Below are 20,629 nucleotides of genomic sequence, written 5' to 3'. Positions count from 1 at the left end.
ATTAATTAATTAAAACAGTGAAGAATATCCAAGAGACTGACAACAACATACATACATAAATTCACATATGTAAGTGCATACGTACATATATACATATGTACATATGTATGTGTGTACACATACATATTCGTTTTTGTCAACTCTAAAAGAGGAGAAATTAAATAGGAATACCTCTTGCATTTATCAGCTAAATTTAAAAGCCAACATATACATATCAATACTTTATAATAACAAATAGGTACCACCTGCTAAAAAAAGCTTATAAACAATATTATTTAGACGTCAATAAGCGACGGCGTTTGCATAATTTTTATAATTTATAATAATACTGTTTGAAATAAGGAAATAAATGTGTAAATATATTATTTTAATATTTTATATTTTGTGGTATAAATCAAACAAATAACAGCTTTTATTTCATTTCCCGCGCCCTAGTGTACCATACCCACCCCCTTCCCTTTCTTCATTTATTTTGTGGCGGTAGGTCAGTCCATCAAAAGACCCGAAACAAGAACCAAACTCAAATTTCAGTTCTAGCGGCCAGCAATACTAAACACACACACGCAAAGTACGTGAGAATGCATGTGCACCCATACACTAAAACATGCTGGTGGCAAAACAGATCAGACCTGAGAGAGTTCAAAAAATCTGAAAAAACATACAATCACATATTTTTGTCGAAACATATTGCGTGTGTACTAACACATGCAAAGATGTTCTCTCTGCGCTCTCTCTCTCATGATAACGTCACTCTGGGGTACGGATAGCGCAAGCCGGTGTGTGACACTTTCGTTGTATGAACTGGCACATTTATATACTGTATAGTTAGTGGTTCTATCTAGCTAATAATATTCTCCAATCCTTGACGGAGAACCATTAACCTATTGTAGACCAAGGGGGTATTTTAATATTCCACCGAAAATATTGAAAATTGAATTTTTTTAGCGCAGTTCAGCTGAAAAATATCGGGGTGTTATTTTGTAGCTCAGAGGAATCATATCAGTAATATTTTCCGCCATTTAACTCAAGTCGTTGAACTGTTTTAAAAAGAGGGGGCTTAAGAGGGCTAAGTTCGTTTTTTCATCGGTATATTTACGACTTTTAAAATGAGACGGTATATTTTGGTATATTTCTGAGGATTGGAAAGAAGTCTGACCGTCTTTTCTGTGATGTGATTCAAAATTTTGTAGAAATATGAACGAAACTGAGGTAAAAGTTGAAATAAAAGCAGAAGATAATGCCAAACTCGGCGAGAACGAGACCACGCCGCTACGGCGACTCGAAGAGAACGACGAGACGCCGCTACGCACAGTTGGAATCCCTCATTCTCCGAACACCACTGATTTCTCGACCGGTTTCAGTGGCCATGGATGGGAAAGCGACAACGACGATGTCGAGATCCGATCTTTTCCTCGTACTCCGCGAAGTGAACTGACAAAACCAAATAGTCCAACTAATGCCACCGAAGAGCCGGAGGAGCCTCTTGTCAAGGCACAGCCTGAGGCTCCCGTTGTCATGGCTGAGCCTGAGGTTCCAGTTGTCAATACAGAACCGACAGCTGCTGAAAGCGATGCTGCTACTGTTGCAGCAATAATCGACGAACTATTCGATGGTCTCCGCGAAAGCGGTATAATTCATAAATTGGAGTTAGACGAATATGGCTTGTCGGACATTCCAAGTGGTTTCAGCAACAGGGAGGAAATTAACAACATGGACTTGGAACCGCCCCAACCAGCTACGCCAGACTCAACGGACAACCTGGAAGAACTTGAAGCGTGCCGCGAAGCGACTCAGAAGGCGTTGGAAGAGTTGGATCAGTTCAAAGAGGAGTCAGATAAGCGTAAGAAGAAGAAGCGAAAGCACAGGAGGGGTAAATCTGAGGAAAGTGTTGCTGAAAAACGGACTCAAAGTAACAGTCCGGTCGATGATAATCAAAAGGAAAACAAGCGCACCTCACGGGACAATAAACGCATAAGCGAAGAGCATCAACGGGACAGGAGACGCCACCACGAACACAATCCAAGGGACGATAGACGCCATCACGAACACAATCCAAGAGACGATAGACGCCACCACGACGACAGTCATACGTATAACAGACATCGACACGAGGATAAACCAAGGGACAAGCGTCCACGCGAGGATAATCACAGTGGACGCCACTATGAGGATAATGAAAGGGAAAGTAAACGACTACGCGAGGATTATCAAAGCGAAAAAAGACGCCATCAGGAGCATAAGCAAATAGATATTAAACGTCTACGCGAAGATAATCAAACTGAAGTCGAAGGCAAGCGTGATCCCAGGGTGAGAGTAACATTAAATGGCCTGCCGCGCGTCGCCACAATAAAACAGGAGTCGACGCCCGCGGTGGATTCCGATTCGGAGCTTGAGTGGATTTATGTTCGAGACGACGAGAGACACATCAAAGTCGTAAATCTCGAGAAGTTGTGCCAGCAGGAGCAGAATGAGGCCGTTGCGGAGGCGGCCAATCCAGAGCCATCACCACAAAAGCTGACAAAACGAGAAAAGGGCGACTTAGCCGAGAGTCGGGCCAAGCAAGTGCTCGAACTGTTCGAGCGGAAAAAATTGGAGGATCAGGAGGAGGAGTTCCTTATGGTGGACACTATACACAAAGTGCCTAAGAGCGAGTCCTTCATGAGTAAAGAAGCCTTCGAGAATCCCTCGCCGATATGCAACAACTACAATGTGGTTTATGAGTTCAATTCGGCGCCGGGAACCAGGATTGATTTGGCTAAATGGGGGCTGGAAGCGTTGCCCGATAGCACCAGGGATCTGCTCCGGATACTGGCCTACGATGTGGATCATCTAAAACAGGCTCAGCTCAAGGCACAGCCAAACCAGCGCATACTGAAACTAAAACAGGAACAGCTTTTCAATTCGCCATTTTCTGAACCTGAGGAATTCGATTCTGCGGCCCTTTACATGAATGCCTCGACCCAAACGGACTTCAGGCCCCACACGCACAGCGTCGGCACTCAGGCAAAATTGGAGGGACAGCTGAGAGGTGCCTTCTGGCAGGAACCGGACTTCGACATGACCTTTTTGACGACGCCCCAAACGAATGTGATGTTTTCTCTGCAAGAGCTCTGCCGAACACTGCCAAGCCCCGCGCATGCCTTCAGACTCTACCAAGCCCTTCTACCTGCTCTGGTTAACAGGCGCGAGTTTCGATCACAAAAATGAAAAAACACTATGTATATTGATTCTCTTTTCATTGTTTGTATAATTCGTAGTTCGTACATATAGAAACCAAAAAATATATAACACTGTAGCACTTTATGTATTCCATATGCAGATTCTCATTACACATTTATCCTACTCTTCCATCAGTTTACAATTAATAAATACACATAAACACACAAATATAACAAGAACTAATGCAAACAATTGTCTTTTGCTAGAGTACATTCTATTTTGGGGAACCACAACTCTCGAGTTCCAGCTGCAAACTCTTTCAGTAATTAGCTAGTTAGTTAGCTTATTTAAGACTGGCCCTATATCTAAATTGTGTAAATAAGCTTGGCTGCCATCTGGTTATCAGATTGTATCATTTGCGCGCTGTAAACACGAACGGTGCCGCTTCATCCTCCTCCTGTTGCTCCAGCAGTGTCGTCCGGATCGTAGTCCGGTGCTCTTGGGCCTCCACGTCGTCATAGTCCACTGAGGAGGAGCGTAGCAGCTGGAACTGTGAGTTGGAATCGGACCTGGTGATGATCAGCGAGGCTGGCCGGGGTCCTTAAATACAACATTAAGCAGATTATTTTGGGAAAAACTTATATTTAATCGATCAATCAATCTTTACCTGCTGGCGGCCTTGCGGTTAGTCGCACTTTGCTTCCTGCTCCTTCGGAGATATATTCCACATTCGTTGCTGACTTGGCATTATTGTTGTTGTTGTTGTTATTATTACTGCTCGATGTTTGTTGAATCGATACCCGCTTGTCGCCCTTGACACTCCCCTGCTGCTTCAGTATAGAATCGCGACCCGAAGGCTGCGCCTGCTGCTGCTGCTGATGCGTGTACATGGCCGAGGCTGAGGTAAGCAATGCAGTCGTCATTGCTGGCCCACAACCAGTGGGTGTGTCATGCTCTAAAAGATCATATGGACAGGGTAAGGTACGGATGGTTTATCAGGGTATTAGGGAACCACTGCCACACGCTGTGGCAGCTGCAGAGCCACCCAATGGGTTCACCAGCACACCAACAAATAGTTCTTATTTTTAACATCGAACATCAAACTGAACAAAGAGGTTAAAAGGGCGATAAATAAACAAACACACAGTTACGGAGAGAATGGGTAAAGCTGAATAAAATGCAAGTGGTAGAGAGTTGTTCATAAGTTTATCATTTATTTGATTGATACTTTCTTCTTGGGTGGGGAAGGGGTGTCTCCGTGAGGGTAGGCTTAGTTAGGGTTAGTTGTTAGATGTTCATGTTTTATGTTAGACTGGAGTTCTTGCCATGTGTGGTGTGTGGTGTGTGGGTGGAGGGTTGGTTGTTCACAATTTTAAATGTCTTGTGGCCAATAATTAATCAAACTAAACTAATCGTCTTTCGAATATAACAATTGGAATGAATTAGTAATCGTCGCACAACTCAAATTTTAGTACTTTAGATAGATATAGATAGATAATACGATAATACTGTCCAGATCGAAGCCAAGCCAAAGTAAAAGTAAATCAAACAAGGCATAAAAGAATGTTCCAGATGATATATGTTTTGGTTTTTGGTTTGGTCTGCTTTGGTTTCTTACAGGATTCATTGACAATTGGTCCAATTTTAAAATGGTTTTGCCCATTGTCAGACTATAGGTTAAGTTAGAAAGCCCGCAATCCCAGTTCCCGTAATACTTCACATGCACTTTACATAGTTTCAGTTTCAGACGACGGGAAAGACTGGACATCTCACAGCTTTGTGTCGTCGTAGTGCTGCTCCCCCGAGGAGCCATTGGGTATGACCACCACCAGGGGCAGGGGCAGAGAGCTGGGTTCGGTTAGTCGCTCGCTGCTAATCGAGATTTGTCGTGCCGCAGCACGATGCATCTCATAGATACCGCCACCGACAGATTCTACATGCATAAGATCGAAGGTGCTACCGCAATAGTCGTTACCGTTCCCGTTGCCCCCATTGCCACCACCAGCGCCCAGACTCTGTAGGGAATGGGAGCTGGCGCTGCGATTGTAATCGGCATGCAAGTACGAGCCCGGCACCGCGTGCTTGTTGTTGTTGTTCTGAGTCTTGGCATGGTGCTGCAGGATGCTAGTCAGCTTCAGCTCGTCGGAAGGCGAGCCGAACTCGGAGGACTCGCGTATGGGTGCCAATTGCAGTTGTGAGGCTGTAGCTAACATCTCACCTGTGGGACTGGGTCGCTCACTGCTGGCCACGTCCTCGTACGCCTCCTCGTTGAGTGTTTGCAAAGTGCCGCAAATCATTTGCTCCTCCAGTGTGACCTGTGGACAAGCAGATAGAGGCTTTAGTGGAGGATACATAGCAGCCGCTTTAGTTGCATTTGGAGAGTGTCATGGAGGCAAGCTTTGATTGAATTTGGAATCAGTCTGTGGTGTCGTGGTGTCTGCATTACCTGGAGATACTCGTAGTCGTGCACTTTCGACTGCATTTCGTTTTTGGTTAGTTAGAGAATGGTCGGAATAAGAATAGATCAAAGCACATGAGTTAGAGCGAATCACGGCACATCCATGGTCAATCACAGATGTCCTGCACTTCTGCAGCTCTGCCGTTGGCCCTCCTCTTACCTGCTTCTCCATGTGACTGACCGAGTTCTTGCGCGACAAGGACTCGCGCGGCGGCACCAGGGCATCCGTCACATCCTTGATCATGGGCACAGTAACTGGCGGCGCCTCCACTGCGGCGACCTGCGGCAGTGCGCGATTCTGCTTCCTCGGCTGTCGCTCGCATTCCCTCAGCGTTGTGATCAGCAGGCGAAACAGCTCCCAGTGGCCAAAGCTCAGGCCCAGCACCTGCAAGAAATTAGCCATGAAACTGGGGAAGGATTACAGTTTGAAGGGGCTCTGTCTACCGATTTGAGATCTGGCATATCGCAGTGCTTTAATACGCGTCCATTGATGGCATTATCACGGAGCACCGGCGCCAGCTTCGGCATGGCCGGCTTCATGTCATCAATGCGCTCTAGCAGGCTGATGACACCCTCCACTGTCAGATCCGTGAGACGTGTCAGCAATATGTCCTCCTGTATACAATTTAAAGGTGGTTATTAGGGTCTCATTTCCATTTGAAGATCATCCCCTCAAACACTCACGCCAAAGGAATCGCTGGGCGAGGCAATCAGCGGCGATACGGGCTCCGTACTTGAGCTGAGGTTCCTCGATCGCATCTCGTTGGGCACAAAATCGTTCTGGAACACTTGGTAGGGCGGATAGGGCTGTGGCTGTGGCGAAGGCACATATGTGGTGGGCGCTGGCTGCTGACGCATTTGGTTGTATACGCTCGGTCTGGTTTGGATTACAAGCGAGCTCTCATCCTCAATTGTCTGCTGATCCTCTGTAAGAGAGATTTATTTCAGTTTTTAAGGATTCAGGACTAGCTTTCGTTGCCCGCCACTTACCCTTCAGAACCTTCCTTAAATACGGATCCAAATTGATGGTGAAGGGCAGAAAGATGCGCAAGTCTGCCACAAGCAAGTCCGATTTGTGGAGCTGCAGGAAGGCATCCAGCTTCCGCTCATCCCGATCCAGCTCCAGAAGCGGTGCAGCCTCTCGCAAATACGCAAGCTTGGGCCGCAGTCTATGGATGAGAGAGATGTAAGTAAGCGAAAGATTCACAGTACGAACCATATCTCACTTCTCGTATACGCTCTGCAGGGAGACATTCTCATCCGCACTGGTGTCCATGAACTGGTCGTGATGGAGCACTATCATGCTGGCCCTCAGGGGCCACTGTTCCGTCAGGTTGATCCAGGAGCTGAGACGGTACCAGCTAAAGTCAATCTGGAAGGCCTTCAGCAGCCGCACCGTGATGTAGATGACGTTCATCAGCCGCCGGATGCTGCGCGGATTCACGTCACTGAAGTAGTCATCGGTGAGCACTATCCGCGAGAGGTCGAGCACACCCTGGGGATTTTGACCCAGGCGATGCAGATTGGAGCCCGTCGAGCTGGCCACCGACTCGGAGAGGCGCAGCTTCTTGCCCCCGCCTGGTCGTGCCGGCCCACGCAGTTTCTCCTGGCTCGAAACGATCTCCGAGGCATTGGACAGACGTCGCGCGGATACAGAGTGCCCCAGGGTGGGTCCATCGTCGTTCTGGTACTCACCGCCGCCGCCACTCCGTTTGAACAGCAGGGCGGTCATCTGGGCTCGCTGCACCTTGCGCAGCCCGGAGTTTTGCAGGTAGACGGGCAGATGGACCAGGTTCCGCAGGAAGTCGTGGCCCCCGATGCCACCCTCGGTGAACAGACGTCGACTGTTGGCCTCCGCCGCCTTGGCAATCACATGGGGATCCACCGAGATGAGCAGCACAAACGGACGGTTCGGCGTGGAGAGCAGCGTCTGGACGGCGTTCAACAGGGTGAGGATGCGTTCCGTGTCGCACGAGTCGAGGGCATCGATCACGCCCACCAGCCGGCTCTGCTGATTGGTGAACGAGTCCAGGCACTTGACCATGTCCGTCATCACCGCAACCTCGGCGCCGAGCATCGTCAGGGGAGCCGTTTCGCTGGTGCGCACCGCTCGCTTCAGCTGCCGGATGTGGGAGGTGAACAGGGCGACGCATACCTTGGCAAGAACATGCAGGTGCGTGCAGATGAGGGTGCCCAGGATGGCGGCCACCACATAGAGCACCACCTGGATCTGCTCCCGCTCCTTGGCATTGGCGTACGTGAAGTAGGCCACGATTAGGGAGATGCCAGTTACCAGGGTGACCAGCGCCAGTTCGAAGATTACGACAATGGGAATGCAGCACATGCGCCGCCAGCGCCAGCCCACGTCCGCCTTGAGGCACTTGGGGCGGAACGCGCGGTACAGGCGGGTGGCCAGCCAGCCGTAGTGTGACTCCAAGGCACCCAGAAGGGCCGCCAGCATGTGGGCCACGGCTCCGTCGCCCGTCGGCGATGCACTGTTGGCCTCCGCAAAGTGGAAGCGCACCGGCTTGGCTTGGGAATCGGACTGGGGGCCAGGCGGGTGGCAGAATGCCACCTGCAGGATGAGGCGCAGCCGTGTCATTCGCTTCTCCAGACCATGCTGCACGGAATAGGCCCAGAGCATGTCCATCTGATAGTTGCAGTATTTCACAGCCGCCAGCAACAAGTAGGCCACCAGCATGAAGGCTGCGGCGGATGACACGCCGCAGACCGTCGACCAGGTGCTCAGCCCGACAATGGTGCCGATGAGCAACGCCACGTGCAGACACACGATGAACAGGAGGCCGCTGGTCTTCGCGGGCGGCTCGGCCCACTGTTTGGCAAAGTTGTTCATCTCGTCGCGCAGTTTGTTGAGCAGGAAACTCTTGCCGCTGCCCCACTTGGCGTAGAGTCCGACGGTGATGGGCGTCGTCAGCGTGGGCTCGCTGAGCACGTCTGCCAGGGCGGAGGAGTACAGCTCGTAGCCCAGCATGCCCTCGGAGTCCTCGTTGGTGTTAAGACGCCTGGCCCCAAACACCTGGCCGAGTATCGTCTTCTGGTGCAGGGTGTCGATGTTGTAGGGCGTTTCGCCCGCCTTGTTCGCCCGATACAGGAGCTGGCTGTGCTTGGGATTGCGCAGGAGCGCCTCCACTATCGCCTTGCTGCGCGCTCGCATGGCTATGTGCAGACAGGTGTCGCCGCGCTTATCGGCGGCCATCACCTTGGCCTTGCGGTCGAGCAGCATGTGGACTATCTCCAGATTGCGATTGCGCACGGCCCGCATGAGCGGTGTGTCGCCGTCTTTGGTGGACGACTCCAGGTCGGGGTTCGTGGATAGCAGCAGCTTCACGATCTGGATGTGGCCCTTCTCCACGGCCGTGTAGATGGCCGTCTTGCGGTCCTTGCCCTGGATATCCACGTCTGCGTGCTTCTTCAGCAGCGCCTCCACAACGGTGCGATGGCCGGCCTTTACGGCGTGAATGAGGGGCGTGTCCGCCCCACGATCCTGGATATTGATGTAAGCGCCGGCTGCTATCAGGGAGGCAGCAATATCCTGGAATCCCTCACGACTGGCGATGCACAGGGCCGTCATTCCATCCTTATCCAGAGCATTCACATTCGGCTTCTTCTCCAGAATGGAACTCACGCAGTCCGTGTGTCCACCGGCAGCTGCCACCAACAGTGGAGTCCACGAGTACATCCCAGCAGTGTCGACATTGGCACCGGCCTTCAGCAGAGTGTCCACGATCTCCACGTTGCCCCGTCGACAGGCCCAGACGAGGGCTGTCGTTCCGTACTTGTCGCCGACATTCACCTTGGCGCCGCGCTGCACCAGTAGCTCCACAATGTCCTTGAAGCCCCGTCCCGCTGCCCAGAGCAGGGCCCCTAAGTGGTAGTTGCCATGCGCATTGCCATCGGCCCCCTTTTCCAGCAGCAGCCGCACCAGTTCCGTGTGCCCCCGATAGGCGGCCCACATCAGACTCGTCCAGCCCCCCTGTGGATAGTGTTCGAGGATTAGCTGGCTCTGTTTGCCGATTGGAAGGTTATTTCTTACCATATCGCGATGCTCGACCTCAGCGCCATGATCCAGTAGAAGTTGGACGACATCAAAGTGCCCATTGCGGGCGGCACACAGCAGAGCGGTCCAGCTGTCCAGATCCTCGGCCTGGACATCGGCGCCGCGTGCCAGGAATTCCCGAACGAATGCTGTGAGACCCCGTCCGGCCACAACCATCAGCACGGTGGTGGCATTCTGCAAAGGATTGAATAACTGAATACTCTGGGAAAACTAGAACTAGGACTGTCTCTCTCTAACCTCATCCCGATCATCGATGTTCAGGTGGCGGCTGTCAAGGATGGCGCGCAGCCCGGAAATATCATTATTATCGATGAACTGTAGCAAGGCGCGATGTCCCAGCGAACCCATGGATTCTCCGTAGCGATTTATGTTCTGCGTATGAAATATAGAAAGTGTTACTAAGGATTACGATTGGCATCGATGTGGGGATATCAATTAGAATCGAACTGAAACGAACATCATGCAGGAAATCAATTGGTTTCGGGTTATTCGGGTGTTATCTGTAGAACTGTTTTTGGGGGTAAGCGAGAACACATCAATCCCCAGAGGAGTCATTAGTAATCCTCGGTATTAATTCAGGATTTCTTCAACCTATTACATGCTCAAACCAAACAGGAACCAAATTTGGGGGAACATAGGGGTGGGTACGCTTTGTATTGAATTTGGGATCAGTTCAACAACAACAACAACACCCAAGACAAAAAACCCATGCATGGCATACTCTTTTGCAGCATTCGCTTGTGCGTCTCGAGTCCGAGCATCAATGTGGGAGGCGTTTGGGGGGCGGGGGCCCAGCGGAGTTTTTTAAAGCATAAGTAATGTTGTTGATTGGTTAAAAATCATCCAAAAAAGGCCATGATTCACCCGGTTGGTAATTTTTTGGCCATCAATAAATTATGGTTATAAAAAGAATCCAGTGCGAATTTTACAGTTCTCCAAGAAATCAGTATTCCAATGAAAGTGTGTCGTGGTGTCTGTGGTGCGACTGTATAAAAATATCTCAGCATGAGGGTGTTTATAAATAACTTTTGGGTAAACCCTTTTTCGCAAACCCAAAAACCACACAACCTTTATCCGTGATGATACGCGGATAGGCGAAGGTGAGGGCGTCTACGTGAGTCCCTAGACATCGTTTGATCCCATAAGCCCCGCCGCAAACAGATAGCCCATTTGGGCGTAGATCTGGACAGGTAGTGTGATAATGCCACAGATTGTCGTATTTGCTATTTGAACAAATGCCATTCACCACCACTCACGCACTGCAGGGGCTTCAAATTAATTTATTTCACTTCATTTCATTCCTTATTTTTGTCAACATCTCTTTCAATCGCAATGAAAGGTGAAATGTTCGATTAAACAAATATGTGCGAGTATGGCACATAGGGTGTTCTGTAGAGTCTCTCATTTTTAGCTTGAGATTTGCCTTGATTGTGGTTTAGTTTTCAGTTACAGTCGAGAGAAGGTGTTAAAATGCATTCGGGCATAGCAAATGCGTAGCCAGACAGACGATTGGGTAAATATCAGACCAGATACCCATTAAAAGAGTTCTAATTTGTTATGGATTAATGGAAAATCTGTGATAGGTATTCTCAAAGATATATTAAGCATCGTATTGTCAGGAATAAACACAGAATCCATTCTGCTTTTGTGATATCCCATATTTTTGTACTTCTTTCATTATGGTTTAAAGTTTATTAAATTATTAAAATATTTGTATATTTTGTTGTAGTTTCAATTGAATTCCTTTTGCTGGGAAATGTTTAACCAAATTTTCAATGGATTGCAGAATGCAACCCAACCAATATGCTCTTTAATCTATGGGTATTATTTACTGTTCGAGTTCGAGTATACTTTACATTTTTAGATTTCTTCTTGCCTGGCGATCGCAGATTATTGAGGCTCAGCCGCGAGGCGCTCAAGATCAACTCATCGAAGCTTTTGGATAGTTTCATGATTGCTCTTTTGCTGTGTCTGGCAATTAAATTTGCTCTTGAATTTGTCTCTATTTGATTAATTAGCTCTGTTTTGTTTGGTCGCGGTGTACGAGCGGAGACGGTACGACGGTACGTGCTGCGTCAAGCTGATAAAACCAGCGACTGCACAAACATGGAAATTCTGCTCTTCATTTGTCACAGTATCACATAAATCACACAATTGAGAAGGAAAAAAACAGTAGCAGAATCACTCGCGAGAACTGGCATCGAGTGCACCACCAAGTGCATACGGGTACGGTATGTGCATAATATTAATAAGCAAATATTCTTCTTTCTCTTTTTGCCGCTTCATTAATTGGCAGTTAATTAATTCCCGTGCTCCAGTGCTCCCGTGCTTCCGTGCTCCCGTACGATTCTGTGCGGCGCGAGCGTTTAGGTTTTCTTGAGCGTTTCTTGGGGAATGCGAAGCGAGTCGAATGCAGCAACTGTTCCGTAGTGCCGCCTTAGTAGCTCCCTGGTCGGGTCCCGTCTGACGCGTGATGTGTGGTGGGGGGGCGCTTATCATCCACTGCCGTTGCTGCCGCCGCCGCTGCTGCTGCTGCTGCTGTGAGAATGGGGTTTGCACGCAAAAGTAGTCATCTCCGTCCCACTGTAATCAGCCATGGGGTGGCAGTCGGTAGGTGTGCTCCACGCTCCACACTCTACACTCCACGCTCTATGGAAATGCCGTTTCGTGTCGCATATAATTGGCCAGAAAAACCACTCGCACTCGCACTCGCACTCGCACTTAGAGGAACTTGTTTGCCAATTTTGGTATTATTATTTTGTTGACCCGCAGCTGGTGCTGCCGCTGCTGCTGCCACGAGCGTTGCACCACAACTGATTGACCAGCCAGCGGACTGGTCAGTGGCTGGTTTTGTTTGTGGTCTAAGTCTCAAGAGTCCAAGAGCCGCTGCCTTGCATAAAGAGTTTCACTTTAATTTATGCTCTCAGAAGGCCAACCGATGACCAGCCATCCGCATTCGAGTGAAATGCACGTGTAATTACATCGATGTTCTTTATAGTTTATGGCTTCCATTAGGCTAATGAAACTCCTTCCCCCCCACAGAGCACTCGTTCGCGACACTTGAGAATCGCGACAGAGATGGACAGTCTCTGATATCGGGGAGACACTTAATGAGCGATTGAGTTGGTTTATTTTGGACTCGACCCACAATAGAATCGCGTGTCACTTAATGGGCCCTCCAGTCAAGAGGCAGCCAACACTCGTAATCAGCCTCATGAGCCACTGACACTTCCCAGGAAAGGAGAGGAAAGCCAGCCACTTGAAGCCAGAACAGAGGCAGAACAAAGGCTGAAGAAACGAAGAACAGACCATTCTTGCAGCATTAGTGGCCTCTTCATTCGTTTTAGTAAAGCCATAAGCTGCAGCAAGCAGCCAGCAGTCAGCAGCCAGCAGCAAGCAACAAGAAGTTTATTTTTAGATCCGATATATACTGGTTTTCCTCGGGGAACATTTCTCTCTCTCTCTTTCTCTGCATATTCTGCTTATTATGCGGGGATCCCATGGGTGTAAGTGCGTGGTTCGGGGTTGCGGGTTACGGTTAACGTTAGGGGTTGGGGGTTGGGGGTTGGGGTCAAAGCAGCAGAGCAACAAACGTGACAAGAACAACAAGGAGAACAAGAATGCAAGGATCGTTGGTGTGCATTTACATGGACATGGATGTGGGAGAAACGTCGCAGGGCCAGATTGAAGTGACTGAAGCGTCGAGAGGAGCTCGCGCCGGCACCACCACCGCCACCGCCACTATGCTCTTGCTCTGGGTGTTCCTGATCCTGGTGTTCCTGCCCTCCAATACTCTGCGACGACTCCGATGGCTCCTCCTCGATATCGACTATGAATCGCGGCATGGACTCGTGGGGCGACGCCTCAGTGCCATGGCCCCGATGCCCTCTGAGGTGTTGCTTGATGGCCAGGGCCCGCTCCTCGCAATCGAGCAGTGGCTGGTGCAGCGACTGGATGTCACGTGCCCCCGAGTGGTGCAAGCCGCTCACCAAAGCCGCAATGGTCCCACCACTAGCCGGGGGATGGGGGCTGGTTCCCCTAGCCCTTCCACCGGCTGCCGTTGGAGTTGGGGCTGCCTCTGGCGCTGGTACTTCTTCGATTCCACTCAACATCGTTGCGGCCTTCTTCTTTGGGGGCTTGTGTGCCCTCCCATCTTTCCCCATGACGGTGGGTTCTCGCTGTACGACACTCGAAGATGTTGAAATGAATGGGGGGGCTTATCTCATCGGGGGATGTATCCTGGGATGTATCTGTGTGCATCTACGATGGTTAGTACATCATCACATATTTACTTATCTAAAGCTTTGCGTTCTAAAGCAGTTTTTATCTTCCAATTGATTTCGATCGAAGAACGCCTGAAATGCTATTGATTGGGGGAGCAACAACAACAACAACAACATGGAGAGACATTGCCTCTTAATGAATCCAAATTGATTGACTGATGCAAGATTCCTATATCTAGATTCCGCTATTTTCTGGATTTTTTCCACTTGCACACACTTTCTGTATGGATCTATTCTATGCATAAGCATTTCCTATAACACAAAGAATGGACATAGTATTGATAACATTTCTAACAGAGATTGATTCTTTAATTCTCCTGGGGCTTTCTCTGTCACATGTCAGGGGCTGTCAGCTCGTTTTAGACAGATAATGGAGGGCGCCAGCACGACTATAAGGTTCTTACTTGCTTTCTTAATTGTCATACAACAGATATAAATAACAGATAGATAGATAGATAGATAGAAGACACACCTCACCCCCGCCGCTGGGACTCGTCTTTAAGCGGGCCTTGAACATTTTCGCCAAACTTTCGCCGTTAAGTTCCGTTTTGAAGGCCGATTTCGATATCGATTGAAGAGATATATATGTATGCAGATTATTAATTCCCGAAGCTGCGCATCGACTGCTTGGCAAAGGCGCCTTCAATGAACTGTCGGCGCCCCGAATGGGGTAGCATCATATATGTATAAATGTTGCCTCTGGCCCACCAAACGTTCCGATCCGCCTTATTCTATTTAGTTTTCATTAATTGAGCAAACAGCACCGATAAACCTATTCAGATAAGCCGCGGATACTAAAAGGAACACCACGCAAAGATATTACTGCTGCGGCTGCTTCCTAATAAACAAAGACAATGGAAAAGTATGGTGCTGCTAATTACCTTTTCTTAATTTCGTTTCCTCCCAGAAAGACAAATAGAATCGGACTGAAACCGGAAGGGATGAACAGAATATGAATGGAATTTCAAAAGTTACTGTATCTGATAGGAATATCTAGATTTAGATAGACAGATAAATGCATCCCACAGAAAATAGAGTGCACAACGGAAAAGCCTCTCCCTGTATCATTGATCGCGTGATGGGTTTCGTTTTTCTGTTGCTTTTGAATTGCCGCCATTTCGAGCGCCTAAAGTAAATCACTTTTTAGCGTTGCATACTTTGGGGCAGCATGCCGTAAAGATTATAAAAATATATGTCATGTAGAGGTATGACGTATGTTGAAGGGTATGTACGATTCGAGGCGCCTTAACTAATCGTCACGATAAAATATAAAGAACAAAACCATACCATGCCAACCATATGCCCGGCCGTCTGCTTACTTATCGGTAAAACAATCTCATTTCAGGCAATACGAGTATGTACAGTACATACATCTGTAGTGGGAAACCCGATAAGCAGTCAGTCTCCCCCATATACCATATAGAACGGATGACGGGGCGATTAAGCTTTACTTTGTCGTCTGGCAGAACCCACCTGTACCGCAGCATTGCCGCCGCGACCGAAGGAGCCGCGCAGCAGGCCGAAGGGAAAAATGCTGCCATAGCCGCTGGTACTGGCCACCGGTGCAGGCGGAGAGTCCGGATTGAGGGGCGACATCTCCGAGTAGGCCCGCCCCACCTCGTGCAATTTGGGTGTGCGCTTCATTCCGGCTCTTTCTCTCTCTCTCCCTCTCTCCTTCTATTGGCAGCCTGGAACCACCTCCAATACCACGGGAGTGGAGTGTGTAACTCTTTTAGTACACTTTTATTATCAGTTTACAGCGTGTCACTGGACTTAAGCCCCGGGCCAAATATTTACTCGCGACTATCGTTTCCCGTTTTAGGGCCGCCCAGACGGAGACAGAGACACGGCAGCACTGAGGAGCATCTCCCCGGAACGATTCTGATTCGTCTGTGATTACGGATTACGGGTATGTGTATAGGTAAACACGTAGTATATTGTTTAGCTTTAGAGAAATGCAAATTGCCCGACTATAATCTATTTGGAATATAAAAGCGGCGATTAGTCGGTGAGTGGAGCGCACGCGGCGCACTCTGCTGGAAAACTAACTGTAACCGATGGCGCAGAAAGAGAGGAACAACAGCAACAACTTTCGCACACACTCTCTTTCTCGTGCTCTCGCCCTCTCTCGTGGTTTTCCTTCAGTTTTTGTTTTATTTATTTTGTTTTTGATAAAATGAGAAATTGCAACCCAAAATAATACCGTTTGTTAACAATGTGTGCGGGTGTTCGTGGGAACTTGAGTGGGTGTGTGTGTGTGTGTGCACGTGATGCCGGAATGTAGGGTAATGTCAAAATGGAAACAAAAACTAAGACAAGGCTGTGTTTGGGCATGCCGAAGTGTTTCATACGCTTTCTGGAGGAATATACACAAACGGAATCTAATAACAGAGTGTTCACCGAGGTAACAACTCGTATTCTATACGATTGTGATATTTAGTGGAATATCTAAAGGGTACAATCGACATGCCTGCTTCCTTGAGAATGTATCTTCGGAGACCGGGTGCAAGATCACCCGAAAGATTCTCTTTTGAGCACCTTTGAATCCAAGTTCTCCTTTTGTATCATTTCACTCACTTGTTCTTTAGATATGCGGCCCTCGTCATTTGATGGCCCTATCGAACGCATTTCCATGAAATGCGAAATGGAGTAGACCGGAACACTCTCCACCATGTTGTACACTTTACAATGCTTTACAATGTAATTTTGAAGCTTAGCTTGGACTTCACTGGCCAAGATTCTGCGTCAGGTAACGACCCGATGTGAAAACAAACTGAGACCCAGGGGAAGGCGTTCAATCATTGGCAAGAAGCGTCTGATTTGACATCGTTTATCAGGCAAATTAGCGTCGATTTGTGATACAGTGAATTAGAAGATTTCAATTACCTTTACAGATTTAGAGTCCATTACTTGGCATGGAAAAATTATAGATACGAATATAATCGGCACAAATTAACACTTGACAGCTGATGAGCATTCAATAAGTGACGAGCGGCAACTTAATGATGATCGAGAACGGAATGCACTGAAAGATATTATATTTCGATTGCTTGGATTCGAGTGTCAAGCTTACTGCCAGCCTTTCGGGTGAAGTGCACGATAACGGGAGAGATAAAGAATGTCTTACTGCAGAGCACTACAATATTAATATACTCTTCAATTATGACAGATTACAAATAAAGCAAGTAAGAAGGCTATAGTGGATAAAGGAAAATACCTACTTCCTGTCTAAAGCCATTTAATTGGCGAATAGTGACAAAAACTAGAAGAAAACACATATTGGAATAGACCCGAGAATATTATAAAAATAAATACGAGTCTGTGTGGGTATACAGTAGATGATTCTGCAAGTTCTAGGTCTTTAAATATATTTATGTAAACTACTTATTATACACATACATATGCACATATTCGAATATGTATACTATAGTCAAGAACAATACCAAACGGGATATACATACATATGTATTCTAGCGAACTAATTAAGAGTCTGACTGAATGATTCTACAGATCTCAGTAGGATTGTGCAAATTAATTAGCACTTTGGGCGACAGCACACTACAGCTATGATAATTACCAGAATGCTGGTGTCTAAAAACGAAATTATACGAAATATTATTTATAACCATTACGGCAACTACTGGACATCTTTGGGGGATTCTTACTTATGCTCAGTCCACGCAATGTAGGGGTACTCGGGCTCACCTGTTGAATGAATCTCGTTGCAGAGCAGTGTGTCGTTGTTTCTCAGTCTCAAAGAGTCGCGATTTGTGCAGGATCAGACTTGAATGAAAACAGGCGTCATTTGGGTGGGGGGCACAGCTGAGCGCACGTGTATCTGTATCTTCAGCGCCCTTACATATGTACATACGTTTGTGTATGTAATGAACGCGTGAAGAGTGTGTGTGTCTGTTTGTGTTGATGGCAAACTGAAACGTCGATAAAATATTTGTTCACAGCACAAAGAACTTTTTGGGTGTTGAAATAGTACGTCTGCGAGTGATATTTTCGTATACTTTTTAATGCATTCACAAACTTAGATTAGGTTAAACAAGGTGTCACGAAGAGAAACTAATTTGCTTAAAAACCGACTCCTTCACGGCACGACTTTTGTGTGTGTTTTGATAGCGAATTCGCACTTTTTTGGTTAGTAAATACTTGACATACAGATGGACAGGGAGTATTACACAATCTCACAGGATGCTTTCTTTGGTTTGATAACCAGCCTAAGCCATTTAATTCGTATTTTGGGACATTATATCGCGACACCGACGTCAGCTGCTGCTGGCTTGTTTTTTTATACAAAAAAATTGAATGTAAGTGTTGGGCAGCGATGAAAGTCAGAGCTAGAGGTCTTAGCCAACATTATTCAACGGAATAACTATTTTCGTTGTTTTTGTTTGACCTTTTTCCCTAAAACGTTTTTTAAGACAAGATCCAATAAAAGCAAGTGTTAAAAGTAAATCAGTCAATTAGAAAATAGGTTCATTAATCGGACAAAATTATGTGGGCATGGCTAAATGTTCTATATAGCTGGTAATATTCGACGGAATATCAAAAACGAGGAATATGTAAAATAGAACTTGAATTCGTCAGTATATTTACGGTCGATTTTTAAAATGAGACGGTATATTTCTGAGTGTCGGATGGTATATTTTATAGATAAACCCACACTGGGTACGATTTTTTAAATTTTAATTTTATCTTTTTTTAAAGATACTTTCAAGGTTTATAAGGACTATCAAGATGGTAAGCAAAAGCCTAAGCCCACGAGAATCTGGAGCTCACATCGTGCAGCATGCCAAGCACGTTCGAGTGCTGCCTGAAGGCATCGAAAAGCTGTCCAAGGAGATTCTGGACGGCCTGCAGAGCAAGCGCATAGGAGTGGAGAACTTTTCGCAACATGAGCTGCATCCAAATCCGGACGATAGCAAGCCTGAAGCATATTCAGGAGCCGCTGACTGGGTTTTTGTCTTGGACACCCTGAACTTTTGCTTCTGGACACCGAGTGTGTAATTTTGGCATCACATGAAATGATCTCCAACCTAATCTGACTAATCTTTTCATAGATAACTATACCAAATACAAGGTTGATGGCTACACGGGATACTTTGCCCTCTGTGCAGCCATTAAAAGGGCCATCGCTGACGGCTTAAATGTGACGAATGCAAAGTTCTACTCAGAAATCGACATGAAGACGGTGGAACATATATTCCGATCGGACGACGGCGAGACAAAGATACCGCTGATCCAGAAACGGCTCGACTGTCTCCATGAAGTGGGCAACAGCCTGCTAAAGAAGTACGATGGCCGCTTCGAGAATGTGATCAAGGCAGCCGACAAATCGGCTGTGCGTCTGCTCGAGCTGATTGTCGAGGAATTCCCGTGTTTCCGGGACCAGGCAGACTTTGCGGGAAAGCGCGTTTCGATCCTGAAACGGGCTCAGATACTTGTCGGCGATATCTGGTCCTGTTACAGGGGCAAGGGTCTGGGCTTTTTCCACGACATCGATCAGATCACCATGTTCGCCGACTACCGTATTCCACAGGTGCTGGTGCACTTCGGCAGCTTGCAGTACACGCCGGAGTTGCTAGAGGTGCTCAAATCGGATACAATTCTGGAGAACGGAGATCCAATGGAGGTGGAGATACGCGGAGCATCGATATACATAATCGAGCAGGTCAGAGATGAGGTGATGAAATCCTTGAAGGAAAACCATCCAGAAATCTCTCCCGACAACGTGAATTCTGTTGTGATTGACCAGTACCTCTGGGACTATAGACGCCAGTATCAGGCGGACTTGGAACATATCCCATTCCACAAAGTCTTGAGCATTTACTATTAACTATCAACTTGACCACGAATAAACATGTTGGCGCATACGTTAAATTGATTTCCTTTAATTAAACAACGGGCTCTCTTCTAACCAAGATCGGATGTTGTCTGGAATCTACAAAGTAATGGGCTTGGGCTTGCCCTGCTGCGAGGCGATGCGTTCGTTGTATTTCTTCACCGACTCTTCGCGGGACAGGTTACCCTTGCGTGCGTACCGCTGGTTGATCAGGAACTTGACATCCATCTGTTCAAAAAGATAAGCCGGGTTAGGATATGTGCTCGCATATAAAATAAACCAATTCTGTCTACTTACGCCCATGGTGGACTCGTGGCGCTTACGCATAGGGCGCTTGATGCCATTGCGATGGGCCTTCTTGTTCTGGTTGTGGTTTGTGTGATTCTTTGACTTGGCCATCTCAAACTATGTTTCCAACGCAAATATCCGAGCATCCAGGGGTTCACGGAGCATGAAAACAGAAAATATTCCACATTACAAATACTTCAAGGCACGGGAAATACATTATCACTCCCAGATCTGGTCGATTTATTGCGAAAATCAACGCTTTTCCGGATTTATTATTGACAAAATTTCTGTTGCAACCTACGTTTTTGACACTTCAGCGGAAAAGAAGAGGAAAAGTGTGACCGCGGTTTTGTGGAGAAGAAATATACGGTCCGACCCTTAGCCCACTTAAGCCCTCTTTATTTAAATGGGATAACAGCTTGTGTTTAAAGGCGGAAAATGGCCATGTATGTAATTTCTTAGTGCAGATCTATCCTGACTAGATAAGATAGAAACCTCAACCCTAAATATAT

The 20,629-nt window shown here is 47.4% G+C and overlaps 4 protein-coding genes across 14 annotated transcripts; 2 read left to right on the top strand and 2 right to left on the bottom strand.

Moving 5' to 3' along the window:
* The first annotated feature begins 1,115 nt into the window (after positions 1-1,115).
* Panx (Panoramix) lies at positions 1,116-3,408 on the top strand. The gene has a single exon (XM_001360402.3). It carries the CDS (start codon positions 1,195-1,197, stop codon positions 3,205-3,207), a length of 2,013 nt encoding a protein of 670 aa, XP_001360439.2. The 5' UTR covers positions 1,116-1,194; the 3' UTR covers positions 3,208-3,408.
* On the bottom strand, positions 3,228-18,320 carry Arms (Ankyrin repeat-rich membrane spanning). 11 transcript variants are annotated; one of them, XM_015183862.2, is made up of 13 exons: positions 14,860-14,951; positions 14,451-14,772; positions 9,933-10,067; positions 9,672-9,869; positions 6,844-9,611; positions 6,608-6,786; positions 6,302-6,543; positions 6,062-6,232; positions 5,778-6,002; positions 5,606-5,635; positions 5,135-5,474; positions 3,827-4,114; positions 3,228-3,759 (listed from the first exon to the last, which is right to left on the bottom strand). In XM_015183862.2, exons 2-13 carry the CDS (start codon positions 14,493-14,495, stop codon positions 3,572-3,574), a joined length of 4,809 nt encoding a protein of 1,602 aa, XP_015039348.2. In that variant the 5' UTR covers positions 14,496-14,772; positions 14,860-14,951; the 3' UTR covers positions 3,228-3,571. The 11 variants fall into 11 exon arrangements, with proteins under 11 accessions (XP_015039348.2, XP_015039356.2, XP_015039352.2 ...); XM_015183870.2 differs by lacking the exons at positions 14,451-14,772; positions 14,860-14,951 and adding an exon at positions 17,684-18,320; XM_015183866.2 differs by lacking the exons at positions 14,451-14,772; positions 14,860-14,951 and adding an exon at positions 15,452-15,648.
* On the top strand, positions 15,752-19,860 carry LOC4803774 (queuosine salvage protein). The gene is made up of 3 exons (XM_015183857.2): positions 15,752-15,887; positions 18,695-18,986; positions 19,048-19,860. Exons 2-3 carry the CDS (start codon positions 18,725-18,727, stop codon positions 19,821-19,823), a joined length of 1,038 nt encoding a protein of 345 aa, XP_015039343.2. The 5' UTR covers positions 15,752-15,887; positions 18,695-18,724; the 3' UTR covers positions 19,824-19,860.
* On the bottom strand, positions 19,859-20,556 carry RpL29 (ribosomal protein L29). The gene is made up of 3 exons (XM_001360398.4): positions 20,419-20,556; positions 20,127-20,234; positions 19,859-20,057 (listed from the first exon to the last, which is right to left on the bottom strand). The coding sequence occupies exons 2-3, from the start codon at positions 20,226-20,228 to the stop codon at positions 19,929-19,931; spliced, it is 231 nt and encodes a 76-aa protein (XP_001360435.1). The 5' UTR covers positions 20,229-20,234; positions 20,419-20,556; the 3' UTR covers positions 19,859-19,928.
* Between the last annotated feature and the right edge of the window lie 73 nt (positions 20,557-20,629).

Source organism: Drosophila pseudoobscura, chromosome 3 (assembly GCF_009870125.1).
Source record: "Drosophila pseudoobscura strain MV-25-SWS-2005 chromosome 3, UCI_Dpse_MV25, whole genome shotgun sequence".
In the NCBI taxonomy this organism is placed as follows: Eukaryota; Metazoa; Arthropoda; class Insecta; order Diptera; family Drosophilidae; genus Drosophila; species Drosophila pseudoobscura.
Note: the sequence above shows the minus strand (reverse complement) of the source record. Positions and strands in the feature narration are given on the sequence as shown.